This window comes from Cherax quadricarinatus, chromosome 15 (genome assembly GCF_038502225.1).
Source record: "Cherax quadricarinatus isolate ZL_2023a chromosome 15, ASM3850222v1, whole genome shotgun sequence".
Lineage (NCBI taxonomy): Eukaryota > Metazoa > Arthropoda > Malacostraca > Decapoda > Parastacidae > Cherax > Cherax quadricarinatus.
The window spans coordinates 40,424,105-40,438,466 of record NC_091306.1 but is presented as its reverse complement, the minus strand read 5'-3'; the positions used below and the strand labels follow the sequence as shown (position 1 = coordinate 40,438,466).

The 14,362-nt window shown below is 46.4% G+C and overlaps 1 protein-coding gene across 1 annotated transcript in view; it reads left to right on the top strand.

Annotated features, from left to right (window-relative positions):
- The window catches only part of LOC128703340 (uncharacterized), a 352,588-nt gene that overhangs the window by 253,538 nt on the left and 84,688 nt on the right, over positions 1 to 14,362 (top strand). Inside the window, exon 16 of the mRNA XM_070085304.1 lies at positions 9,083 to 9,200. Coding sequence (XP_069941405.1) covers positions 9,083 to 9,200 — 118 coding nt within the window. The remainder of the gene's footprint in view (positions 1 to 9,082; positions 9,201 to 14,362) is intronic.

The following is a 14,362-nucleotide window of genomic DNA, read 5'->3' as shown; positions in this document are numbered from 1 at the left end:
AAGAGTTCAGCTCCTCTCTCCTATGTCAGGTTTATTTGTGTATTGATGGATTGATTACATCATTAATTCATTTCTACTGATCCCTTTGTATCTGACTGAAGAAGACTACTGCGTAAGCGAAATATTTCAACAGTAAAGATACCCAACTGTTGGACATGTGTCTTAATCTTCTTGATGCTGTTCACGTCTCCAGTCATTTTGTCCTTCGAGAGGAATGTATCTACATAAAACAGTATAAACCTTGGTAATAAATACCGACAAGTTGGTTTAGAAAAACACGTAAGCAAACACTGGGACACATTTGTTAGAGAATGTTTCGGTCCTGGGACCTTGATCACTTCTTACATACAGAGGTTGAAAGACAGTATATATAGAGGAGAGTGAGGTGTGAGTGACGCATGGTGACCTGAAGAATGCCATGTTAGGATGAGGACGGGTGGACTATGAGATCATGTGACTCCTGTGTTGCTGGGTAGGTGCAACAGGCAGATATTTTGCGGTCCGTCGAAACGAGCATCGAAATACCAGTAACAGAGACGATTTAAGGTACGCTTGTGTCCTCCACAGAGACTCCACGGGGTATTTGATGAACTGGGATGAGGCACAACTCATTCTCACTGAACCAGACCTCAGACGCCGACGGTGTCTAGAAGCCTCGTTAGTCGCCGTCACCGACACAATAGAACGTATCACTGGAAACCACAAAATTTCTAAAACATTAGCATACATGATACTGAACCAATCAAAGCAGCACCTACCCATCAACACAGGAGTCACATGATCTCACTGTCTACCCGTCCTCATCCCAATATATCATTCTTCAGGTCACCATGCGTCACTCATACCTCACTCTCCGCTTATGAATACCGTCCTTCATCCTCTGTATGTTAGAAGTGACCTAGGTCCCAGGACCGAAACGTTTTCTAATAAATATGCCCTAGTGTTTGCTTACGTGTTTTTCTAAACCAACATAAAACAGTCCATTACACTTATTCATTTCTCCCCTGTTACTTTATCCAGGACTGCAGGCTCAAGGCGCACTCAATTCTCAATCAATATTCCACGGAATATTACTCCAGTCAGTTCTTAGTGTTCCCAAGTGGAGATGTTGCAGGAATATCCTTCAGTTGCTTTGTAGAATTGATATCAATTTATCTATCAAGACTAGATCTACCATCAAAGACCTCACTACGAAGCGAAGTACTACATCTCTGAGGTCGTCTATACCAGGTAGAATTTTATCTGTCCGCCTGACTGAACATCGATGCGCCTGCGACAGGGATGACGCTTCTGTCCTTCTCTGAATAACACCTGCGTCCTCTGAACAGCACCCAGTGTCCGCCTCTGAACAACGCCTATGTCCTAATCTGAACAACGCCTGCAACCTCCTCTGAGTAACACCCTGTGTCCGCCTCTGAACAACGCCTATGTCCTAATCTGAACAACGCCTGCAACCTCCTCTGAGTAACACCCTGTGTCAGCCTCTGTACAACAGTTGTGTCGTCCACAGAAACTCCACGGGGCATTTTATAACTTGGTTAGAGTCACATCTCGTCTCCACTGAACCAGAACTTAGACGTCGAAGGTGACAGGAAGCCTCATTGGTCGCCGCCACCGAAACCATAGAAGAAAATACTGGAAGTTTCAAAATTTAAAAAACACTGACATACATGGTGCTCGACCAGGCTAAGTCATGTCAACCTCACAACACAGGAATCACTGACCTCATGGGTTGCCAGACACCATCAGAAAACCTCACTATCATTGTCACCAGGTCACTACCTACCAAAGAAAAAGGATCCTGAAGGAAAAAGTGTTTAGTAGTAAGATTAAGAGAAGAGAAATAAATGATGGAAGTGAATATCACAGGAATGCAGTTAGAAGCAAGAAAGATCTATAACAGAAAGATCCATCACTAAGCCATGATAACTTGAACGTAGATAAGTGCGTCTATGGAGCATTTGCAATGTGAACAGACTGACTGACTACCGTAACAGCCAGGATTAGACTTAGTTACAAGTACCTCTGGCAGTTTGGCAGACTGATTACTAAACTAAACACAAAGTATATGGTCAGCTTTTTGGTCAGTTTCTTGAGCTCTGTGCTTGGGGAAAATGGTACAATTACCGCAAATGCTTGGTTGTCCACTTATTGAAAAATGTAGATTGTATAATAACCTATATGACACGTCAGTGTATCTTATCCTAAATTTGCTGGCAGCGGATAAGACATGTGTGGATGTAAATCCAAATGTTGAAGAATTAAGACACCTATGCAACATATGGGAATCTTTATTGAAGAAACGTTTCGCCACACAGTGCCTTCATCAGTCTTATACAGAGCAGGAAGGTATAAGTAGAGGAGGAGTGTGAGGTAATCAGTCCCTCAGCCTGGAGTCGATGTGTTCAGTCCATCAATCTTGTAGAATGTACAGCATAGGGGCGTAGACGTGGCTTATATACTGTAGTCAGGTGAGACGAAGCAGGAGGCGGCGGGGTCATAGTGGTACCATCCTAGGTCTGCTTAGGCGGAAAAATCAAAATCTCTCTCTCTCTCTCTCTCTCTCTCTCTCTCTCTCTCTCTCTCTCTCTCTCTCTCTCTCTCTCTCTCTCTCTCTCTCTCTCTCTCTCTCTCTCTCTCTCTCTCCCTTATTTCCCAGGGGGAAATAAGAGATAAAGAGAGTGGGAGGGGAAGGAAGGGATAGTATTGAGGGGGAAGGTGGGGATAGGAGGAAGGGGAGAGGGGAAGCAGGGAGGCCTAACAGCAATAACAGCCATCATAAATAACTCCCCCACCACCGCAGCGTTGGAAAATCTGTCACCTTTTGTGCCACTGAATGGCACTGTGTGACGTTAATCACACCCTGCGCTAGCACTAATATTGTTCTCTTCCCTTTGTTCTCTTATTCACATGTTCAACGACAGTGGATCCCGTCATAACAATCAGGATGAGGGGAGAACACACCTTGATGTCGGAGATAATGTAAGCTTGGGGCGGCTATTGTCAGTCGAAAGATATTTACCTCATTTATAACAGAAATTCTACAAGTTAGGCATAAGACGTGCAAAATTTGTTTAATTTGAAAAAATAGGAATACTATAGAATCGGTCACCAAGCTTCTTAATATCTTGATATAGCTTGGTGACCAATCCTGGCCATTGAGTTTAATCACTAAGCAAAACATTGCCTTGATAAAGTGTCTGTCCTGTCTTTGCGTTTTGCAGTTTCAGAATCCAAGAACCCGAGATTAAATAACGAAGTCTACCCACGATAAGTTCCCTTTAAACACTTATCACAAAAAACGGGAAACGTTTCCGCTGAAATATTAAACTTATGACCCAAATAAGACTTAAACATCTGCCTGTAATAACCTCTTTCATGACTGAGCCGGCCATATCTACAGTATTTCTTGAGTCCCGGTATATAGTGTCGCCTCTATACTCGTCTATGCTCGTCTCACCAATTTCCTTACCACTCTTACGGTAAAAAAATTACTTCCTAACATCCAAGTATCTCATTTGAGTTTGTAATTTCTATCCATGCTTTCTCGTTCTTGTTGCCTCCCTGGCGGAGAGATTGTATCCTCGTCTAATGTCTGTGGATCCGCAGCGACCTGAGGCTTATTACGTGTATTACGTGTATTCTTCCCCAATGGAAATAAGTCACTCTGTCTGACTTTTTTGGGTTATCCCAGGTTCTCTACACATATGCTGCTATGTATGATAATTCTATGTAACTGTATTTGTGTATACCTGAATAAACTTAATTACTTACTTACTTATAGTTCATTGCCCTCAGTTGAGGCACCAGCCATGATGCTGTCTCTCTCAGACTTCACTTTATGTATTAAATGAGGGTTCCGCACTGACGTCTCATATATAGCAAGGGGTCACACGTATACATTAACGTGTTTTGAACGAGTCTTAATAACAATAATAACAGCAACTTCGTTCATGAACAGATCTATAATTGTTACGACACTTGGTAAACAGCATTATAAACATTTGTAAAATGTTCATAATTACGAAATGAATTTCTGGGAAACTGACCTGACTCCTTAGAGCCACTCTCTTGTTTTACAACATCGTCTGTGTTGCTAATGTTATCAGCCTCCCACCAAGCATAAGACGAATTACCAGATACCCTCTGGTTGCCTTCAAGAGGTAGCTGGACAGATAACTAAAGTCTACCCGTCAGCCGGACTGTGGTTCGTACGTTGGACTACCTGTAGCCAGCAGTAACAGCTTGGTTGATCAGGCCCTGATCCATCGTGAGGCCTGATCAAGGACAGGGCCGCGGGGGCGTTGGCCCCCTGAACACCCTCCAGGCAGAAGACAAGGTTGCCGTGGTCAACGATCTGCTTCTGTAGCTTCTGCTGGTGCTGGTGTTGTAACAACACCGGGGTGTGTTGTTCTTGCTGGTGCTGGTGTTGTAACAACACCAGGGTGTGTTGTTATTGCTGGTGCTGGTGTTGTAACAACACCAGGGTGTGTTGTTATTGCTGGTGCTGGTGTTGTAACAACACCAGGGTGTGTTGTTCTTGCTGGTGCTGGTGTTGTAACAACACCAGGGTGTGTTGTTATTGCTGGTGCTGGTGTTGTAACAACACCAGGGTGTGTTGTTCTTGCTGGTGCTGGTGTTGTAACAACACCAGGGTGTGTTGTTATTGCTGGTGCTGGTGTTGTAACAACACCAGGGTGTGTTGTTATTGCTGGTACTGGTGTTGTAACAACACCAGGGTGTGTTGTTATTGCTGGTGCTGGTGTTGTAACAACACCGGGGTGTGTTACTCTTGCTGGTGCTGGTGTTGTAACAACACCAGGGTGTGTTGTTATTGCTGGTGCTGGTGTTGTAACAACACCAGGGTGTGTTACTCTTGCTGGTGCTGGTGTTGTAACAACACCAGAGTGTGTTGCTCTTGCTGGTGCTGATGTTGTAACAACACCAGGGTGTGTTGTTATTGCTGGTGCTGGTGTTGTAACAACACAAGGGTGTGTTGTTCTTGCTGGTGCTGGTGTTGTAACAACAAAAGGGTATGTTGCTTCTGCTGGTGCTGGTGACATAACAACACTAGGGTGTGTTGCGTCTGCTTCTGCTGGTGCTGGTGATATAACAACACTAGGGTGTGTTGCTTCTGCTGGTGCTGGTGATATAACAACACTAGGGTGTGTTGCTTCTGCTGGTGCTGGTGATATAACAACACTAGGGTGTGTTGCTTCTGCTGGTGCTGGTGATATAACAACACTAGGGTGTGTTGCTTCTGCTGGTGCTGGTGATATAACAACACTAGGGTGTGTTGCTTCTGCTGGTGCTGGTGATATAACAACACTAGGGTGTGTAGCTTCTGCTGATGCTGGTGATATAACAACACTAGGGTGTGTTGCTTCTGCTGGTGCTGGTGATAAAACAATAATAGGGTGTGTTGCTTCTGCTGGTGCTGGTGATATAACAACACTAGGGTGTGTTGCTTCTGCTGGTGCTGGTGATATAACAAGGCTAGTATGTGTTGCTTCTGCTGGTGCTGGTGATATAACAAGGCTAGGGTGTCTTACTTCTGCTGGTGCTGGAGATATAACAAGACTAGGGTGTGTTGCTTCTGCTGGTGATATAACAACACTAGGGTGTGTAGCTTCTGCTGGTGCTGGTGATATAACAACACTAGGGTGTGTAGCTTCTGCTGGTGCTGGTGATATAACAACACTAGGGTGTGTTGCTTCTGCTGGTGCTGGTGATATAACAAGACTAGGGTGTGTTGCTTCTACTGGTGCTGGTTATATAACAACACTAGGGTGTGTAGCTTCTGCTGGTGCTGGTGATATAACAACACTAGGGTGTGTAGCTTCTGCTGGTGCTGGTGATATAACAACACTAGGGTGTGTAGATTCTGCTGGTGCTGGTGATATAACAACACTAGGGTGTGTTGCTTCTGCTGGTGCTGGTGATATAACAACACTAGGGTGTGTTGCTTCTGCTGGTGCTGGTGATATAACAAGACTAGGGTGTGTTGCTTCTGCTGGTGCTGGTGATATAACAAGACTAGGGTGTGTTGCTTCTGCTGGTGCTGGTGATATAACAAGGCTAGGGTGTGTAACTTCTGCTTGTGCTGGTGATATAACGACACTATTGTGTGTTGCTTCTGCTGGTGCTGGTGATATAACAAGACTAGGGTGTGTTGCTTCTGCTAGTGCTGGTGATATAACAACACTAGGGTGTGTAGCTTCTGCTGGTGCTGGTGATATAACAAGACTAGGGTGTGTTGCTTCTGCTGGTGCTGGTGATATAACAAGGCTAGGGTGTGTTGCTTATGCTGGTGCTGGTGATATAACAACACTAGGGTGTGTTGCTTCTGCTGGTGCTGGTGATATAACAAGGCTAGGGTGTGTTGCTTCTGCAGGTGCTGGTGATATAACAAGGCTAGGGTGTGTTGCTTATGCTGGTGCTGGAGATATAACAAGACTAGGGTGTGTTGCTTCTGCTGGTGCTGGTGATATAACAAGACTAGGGTGTGTTGCTTCTGCTGGTGCTGGTGATATAACAAGGCTAGGGTGTGTTGCTTATGCTGGTGCTGGAGATATAACAACACTAGGGTGTGTTGCTTCTGCTGGTGCTGGTGATATAACAAGACTAGGGTGTGTTGCTTCTGCTGGTGCTGGTGATATAACAAGGCTAGGGTGTGTTGCTTCTGCTGGTGCTGGTGATATAACAAGGCTAGGGTGTGTAACTTCTGCTGGTGCTGGTGATATAACAAGACTAGGGTGTGTAGATTTTGCTTGTGCTGGTGATATAACAACACTAGGGTGTGTAGCTTCTGCTGTTGCTGGTGATATAACAAGACTAGGGTGTGTAGCTTCTGCTGTTGCTGGTGATATAACAACACTAGGGTGTGTAGCTTCTGCTGTTGCTGGTTATATAACAACACTAGGGTGTGTAGCTTCTGCTGGTGCTGGTGATATAACAACACTAGGGTGTGTAGCTTCTTCTGGTGCTGGTGATATAACAACACTAGGGTGTGTAGCTTCTGCTGTTGCTGGTTATATAACAACACTAGGGTGTGTAGCTTCTGCTGGTGCTGGTGATATAACAACACTAGGGTGTGTAGCTTCTTCTGGTGCTGGTGATATAACAACACTAGGGTGTGTAGCTTCTGCTGGTGCTGGTTATATAACAACACTAGGGTGTGTTGCTTCTACTGGTGCTGGTGATATAACAACACTAGGGTGTGTAGCTTCTGCTGGTGCTGGTGATATAACAAGACTAGGGTGTGTAGCTTCTGCTGTTGCTGGTTATATAACAACACTAGGGTGTGTAGCTTCTGCTGTTGCTGGTTATATAACAACACTAGGGTGTGTAGCTTCTGCTGGTGCTGGTGATATAACAACACTAGGGTGTGTAGCTTCTTCTGGTGCTGGTGATATAACAACACTAGGGTGTGTAGCTTCTGCTGGTGCTGGTTATATAACAACACTAGGGTGTGTTGCTTCTACTGGTGCTGGTGATATAACAACACTAGGGTGTGTAGCTTCTGCTGGTGCTGGTGATATAACAAGACTAGGGTGTGTTGCTTCTGCTGTTGCTGGTGATATAACAACACTATGGTGTGTAGCTTCTGCTGGTGCTGGTGATATAACAACACTAGGGTGTGTAGCTTCTTCTGGTGCTGGTGATATAACAAGACTAGGGTGTGTTGCTTCTGCTGTTGCCGGTGATATAACAACACTATGGTGTGTAGCTTCTGCTGGTGCTGGTGATATAACCACACTAGGGTGTGTTGCTTCTGCTGGTGCTGGTGATATAACAACACTAGGGTGTGTTGCTTCTGCTGGTGCTGGTGATATAACAACACTAGGGTGTGTTGCTTCTGCTGGTGCTGGTGATATAACAACACTACGGTGTGTAGCTTCTGCTGGTGCTGGTGATATAACAACACTAGGGTGTGTTGCTTCTGCTGGTGCTGGTGATATAACAACACTAGGGTGTGTTGCTTCTGCTGGTGCTGGTGATATAACAACACTAGGGTGTGTAGCTTCTGCTGGTGCTGGTGATATAACAACACTAGGGTGTGTAGCTTCTGCTGGTGCTGGTGATATAACAACACTAGGGTGTGTAACTTCTGCTGTTGCTGGTGATATAACAAGACTAGGGTGTGTAGCTTCTGCTGTTGCTGGTGATATAACAACACTAGGGTGTGTAGCTTCTGCTGTTGCTGGTTATATAACAACACTAGGGTGTGTAGCTTCTGCTGGTGCTGGTGATATAACAACACTAGGGTGTGTAGCTTCTTCTGGTGCTGGTGATATAACAACACTAGGGTGTGTAGCTTCTGCTGGTGCTGGTTATATAACAACACTAGGGTGTGTTGCTTCTACTGGTGCTGGTGATATAACAACACTAGGGTGTGTAGCTTCTGCTGGTGCTGGTGATATAACAAGACTAGGGTGTGTTGCTTCTGCTGTTGCTGGTGATATAACAACACTATGGTGTGTAGCTTCTGCTGGTGCTGGTGATATAACAACACTAGGGTGTGTAGCTTCTTCTGGTGCTGGTGATATAACAAGACTAGGGTGTGTTGCTTCTGCTGTTGCCGGTGATATAACAACACTATGGTGTGTAGCTTCTGCTGGTGCTGGTGATATAACCACACTAGGGTGTGTTGCTTCTGCTGGTGCTGGTGATATAACAACACTAGGGTGTGTTGCTTCTGCTGGTGCTGGTGATATAACAACACTAGGGTGTGTTGCTTCTGCTGGTGCTGGTGATATAACAACACTACGGTGTGTAGCTTCTGCTGGTGCTGGTGATATAACAACACTAGGGTGTGTTGCTTCTGCTGGTGCTGGTGATATAACAACACTAGGGTGTGTTGCTTCTGCTGGTGCTGGTGATATAACAACACTAGGGTGTGTAGCTTCTGCTGGTGCTGGTGATATAACAACACTAGGGTGTGTAGCTTCTGCTGGTGCTGGTGATATAACAACACTAGGGTGTGTTGCTTCTGCTGTTGCTGGTAAATTAATTGAAAAATAAAGCACGTGCTTTTTTTTTTTTTTTTGCAGCTATTAAAAAGTTTTATTTTCTGTGACAGACTCTGGTGAGGAAGGCAGCCATGCAGCCGTCCTGGTGGAGGGCAGCCCAGGAGATACCACCTGTCTTATCAGTGAGACCATACCTGCCACCCTCAACCGCAAGGCCCTTACCTTCAGGTAGGTTTTCCACGACTTTTCACCTTCACCTAGGTCCTCCAGAACCCCTCACCTTCACCTAGGTCCTCCAGGACCCCCTCCCCTTCACCCAGGTCCTCCAGGACCCCTCACCTTTGCCTAGGTCCTCCAGGACCCCTCACCTTTGCCTAGGTCCTCCAGGACCTCTCATCTTCACCTAGGTCCTCCAGGACCCTTCACCTTCACCTAGGTCCTCCAGGACCCCCTCACTTTCAGGTAGATCCTTCAGGACCCTTCACCTTAAGGTAGGTCATCGAGGACCCTTCACCTTCACCTAGGTCCTTCAAGGCCCTTACATATTCAGGTAAGTCCTCCTGGGCCCCCCCCCTCACCTTTAGGTAAGTCCTCCATGGCCCCTCACCTTCAGCTAGGTCATCTAGGGCCCGTCACCTTCAGCTAGGTCCTCTAGGGCCCTTAACCTTCAGCTAGGTCCTCCAGGGGCCCTGGACCACCACAACTAACAGCATAAAACAGGGAAAAATAATTAAATTATTTTTCCAGCCTGATTCTCTGTTGAGCATCTAGTTGGGTAATCAGTCACCAGATGGTGTGCAAGGTTACGACTGGCGTCATCGAACGTTCGTTTAGCTTCCTGACGTCAGCAAATCACATCACCTTCACTTAGGTTTTAACAATGGTGAGTCAAAAGTGTAGAGTGTGTGCTGTCAACTGAAGGAAGATAACGAGTGAGAGACTTTCGTCAGACAGAACAGCTGCTGCTGGCTGACAAGAGTGTGTACACTGTGTTACACTGGTTGTGATGACCTAGTTGAAGGTCACTGCTGCCTGCTGCTGCATCTGCTTCAGGTGTTAGTGCTGCTGCTAGTGTCTACTGGTGCTGCCTGTTGGTGGTGGTGCTACTGCCTGCTGGAGCTGCTGATGGTGCTGCTACTGTCTGCTGATGCTGGTGCTAGTGCTGCTACTGTCTACTGGTGCTGGTGCTGGTGCTAGTGCTGCTACTGTCTGCTGGTGCTGGTGGTGCTGCTGCTGGTGCTGCTACTGTCTGCTGTTGCTGGTGCTAGTGCTGCTACTGTCTGCTGTTGCTGGTGCTAGTGCTGCTACTGTCTGCTGTTGCTGGTGCTAGTGCTGCTACTGTCTGCTGTTGCTGGTGCTAGTGCTGCTACTGTCTGCTGTTGCTGGTGCTAGTGCTGCTACTGTCTGCTGTTGCTGGTGCTAGTGCTGCTACTGTCTGGTGGTGCTGGTGGTGCTGGTGGAGCTGGTGGTGCTGGTGGTGCTGGTGGTGCTGGTGCCCATCTTGTGGAAGCTAGGTTATATCTTAATCGTGGTTTAGTATTTTTATACTGCTCATCGTTGTTCTCTCTCTCTCTCTCTCTCTCTCTCTCTCTCTCTCTCTCTCTCTCTCTCTCTCTCTCTCTCTCTCTCTCTCTCTCTCTGCTCCTTCATTGCAATAAAAACATATAAATAGATGTAATATTACTTACCTACTATCCCTCTCTATAAATAATTCTTGAGGTTCACATCACTTCCTCCTGTCAGGAAAAAGGTTCAATGAACCACTGACATTAACTGTTGATAAGTTCAGTAACTTATCAACACCTAATATTCGGGAAGAAGAGTTCTTTACTGTCTCGGCTTCACCAGCACGACAGTCACAAGTTATTTATAACGGGACTCGAGATCAATTTCCAGTTATTTTATACTGAGTGATCACTGTGTCAGCAGCCAACAGCTCCTGTGATTTATGGGTCTCTCTTACTCCTTTGTTGTGTGTGTGTGTGTGTGTGTGTGTGTGTGTGTGTGTGTGTGTGTGTGTGTGTGTGTGTGTGTGTGTGTGTGTGTGTACTCACCTGTTTGTGGCTGCAGGAGTTGAGTCGTAGCTCCTGTCCCCGCCTCTTTGTTGGTCGTTACTAATTTCATTCCCTGCCCCAAAAGCTTTATCTCGTGTGTGTGTGTGTGTGTGTGTACTCACCTATCTGTGGCATCATGGGGTCAACCACGAAAGTCACACAGTATTCTTACCCTAAAACACCCTATCGTACTTACTCGTAAAACTGCGTATAGAATTTGCTTCCACGACTTCTTCATTCAGATCATTCCACTTTCAAATCATCCTGAGACTGAAAAAAATTCCTTTCGATAATAGGTCCAACATTGTATACAGGTCCTGAAGGACTCCTTGTCAAAGTTCCTGAATGCTGTTCCTAAGTTTGAAAAGGCACTCTCCTGCGCAAGGCCGTTGTGCAGCCGGTATGTGACACCAGTGTTATGCTTGGCTTTATACCTATCTGGGGAGGAGGTATACCTCTACTGGTATATATGGTGTTATGTCTACCTCTGGAGGATGTATCCCTCTGGTGTTATGCGTGTGTTATATCTATCTCCGGATTAAGTGTACCTCTGGTGTTGCTTTAGAAGACACGTAAGCAAACACTATGAAATATTTATTAGAAAACGTTTCGGTTTTGGGACCTTGATCACTTCAAGGTCCCAGGACCGAAACGTTTTTAATAAATATGTCGTAGTGTTTGCTTACGTGTCTTTCTAAACCAACTTGTCGGTATTTATTACCAAGGTTTATACCACCTCTGGTGTTATACATGGTCTTATGTCTATTCTGGAAGATTTATACCTATGATGGTATGCATGATATGGAGAATGTATATCTCTGATGTTATGCTGGGTGTTATGTCTACCTCTGGTGAGATGCTCGGTGTTATGTCTACCTCTGGTGAGATGCTCGGTGTTATGTCTACCTCTGGTGAGATGCTCGGTGTTATGTCTACCTCTGGTGAGATGCTCGGTGTTATGTCTACCTCTGGTGAGATGCTCGGTGTTATGTCTACCTCTGGTGAGATGCTCGGTGTTATGTCTACCTCTGGTGAGATGATCGGTATTATGTCTACCTCTGGTGAGATGCTATGTCTACCTCTGGTGAGATGCTCGGTGTTATGTCTACCTCTGGTGAGATGCTCTCTACCTCTGGTGAGATGCTCGGTGTTATGTATAGATACTCTGTTATGTCTACCTCTGGTGAGATATGCTCCCCTGGTGTTATGTCTACCTCTGGCTCGGTGTTATGTCTACCTCTGGTGAGATGCTCGGTGTTATGTCTACCTCTGGTGAGATGCTCGGTGTTATGTCTACCTCTGGTGAGATGCTCGGTGTTATGTATACCTCTGGTGATATGCTCGGTGTTATGTCTACCTCTGGCTGATATCTCAAGTGAGTGTTCAGCAGTAAATTTAACACGTAAAGAGAATGAGTCTGCTAGTGACTTAAATATATCGAATCACCTTAGAGAAGTGGACTTGCCACGAAGACCAAGACAGTAGGGATGCACCTCTGGCAGGTATGGTGCGTGTTTGACCCTCTCAGAGCACGGAGGGTCGAGCCTGAACCTCACCACTCTGCGTCAAACATCAGTTTAAGCGTACCTTGTTGCTCTTATTCATGGAAATTTTAGAAATAAAACTTGAACGCCCATAAATAAGAGAGAAAGAGAGAGAGAGAGAGAGAGAGAGAGAGGAGGGAGGGGGAAAGAGGGGCACACAGCGTCCCTTAGGGATAATTACTCCTCCAACTTTAACTTTTCCCCTCATGAGATGGTTAATCAACCAGATCATTCCCCTCCTCCCTTAATAAATAGGAAGGGAAGGCGGAAGATGAGGATTAGGGGAGGGAGGAGATAGGGTAGGGGGTGGGGAAGGGGTACAGGAATGGAGATATTTCACACCTCCGTCGGTAGATTAGTCATATGTTTATGGCAGGCAGAGCAGCAATTGCCGAGATGACAGTCTAATACCTAATACAGTCTCATACAGTCAAGTACCTAATAACCTTCCATCAGTGTTAATTAGTAGCTCATTCACGATTTTTTTTTTTTTTTTGCCAGAGTGACGGCAGTTCGTGTAAGCCCTCCCAGTCTTGGTGACCCAACCAGACACACGGGCTACAGCAGCTCGTGTAAACCCTCCCAGTCTTGCTGACCCAACCAGACACACGGGCTACAGTAGCTCGTGTAAACCCTCCCAGTCTTGCTGACCCAACCAGACACACGGGCTACAGCAGCTCGTGTAAACCCTCCCAGTCTTGCTGACCCAACCAGACACACGGGCTACAGTAGCTCGTGTAAACCCTCCCAGTCTTGCTGACCCAACCAGACACACGGGCTACAGTAGCTCGTGTAAACCCTCCCAGTCTTGGTGACCCAACCAGACACACGGGCTACAGCAGCTCGTGTAAACCCTCCCAGTCTTGCTGACCCAACCAGACACACGGGCTACAGTAGCTCGTGTAAACCCTCCCAGTCTTGGTGACCCAACCAGACACACGGGCTACAGCAGCTCGTGTAAACCCTCCCAGTCTTGGTGACCCAACCAGACACACGGGCTACAGCAGCTCGTGTAAACCCTCCCAGTCTTGGTGACCCAACCAGACACACGGGCTTCGGCAGTTCGTGTAAACCCTCGCAGTCTTGCTGACCCAACCATACACGGGCTACAGTAGCTCGGGTAAACCCTCCCAGTCTTGCTGACTCAACCAAACACACGGGCTACAGCAGCTCGTGTAAACCCTCCCAGTCTTGGTGACCCAACCAAACACACGGGCTACAGCAGCTCGTGTAAACCCTCCCAGTCTTGGTGACCCAACCAAACACACGGGCTACAATAGCTCGTGTAAACCCTCCCAGTCTTGGTGACCCAACCAGACACACGGGCTACAGCAGCTCGTGTAAACCCTCCCAGTCTTGCTGACCCAACCAGACACACTGGCTACAGAAGAGGACACACAGAGAAGTTACCCACATGATTGGTGCTTCGCTGAGTTGAAAGTTACAGAGACGAGAGAGAGAGAAAATAAACACTATAACCTCACGTTGAAAACTAAGGTGCCACGAGTGAAGACAGGTGACAGCTGAAAAAATAAGAATCACCGATAATTACAGAAAGGAACGAATACATGTAGTCGTCAGAGAGCTGGGTAGCAAAGTAGCTTTCTCGCGAGCCCCAGCACCACACATCACTTACCATCCCAGAGGCTAGTGTGGCGAGAGGCAGTAGGGGGCGCTGACGTCTACAACAAGTACTTTCTCTGTAACAAGTACTTCCTCTATAACAAGTACTTCCTCTGTAACAAGTACTTCCTCTGTAACAAGTACCTCCTACAGAGGCAGTAGGGGGCGC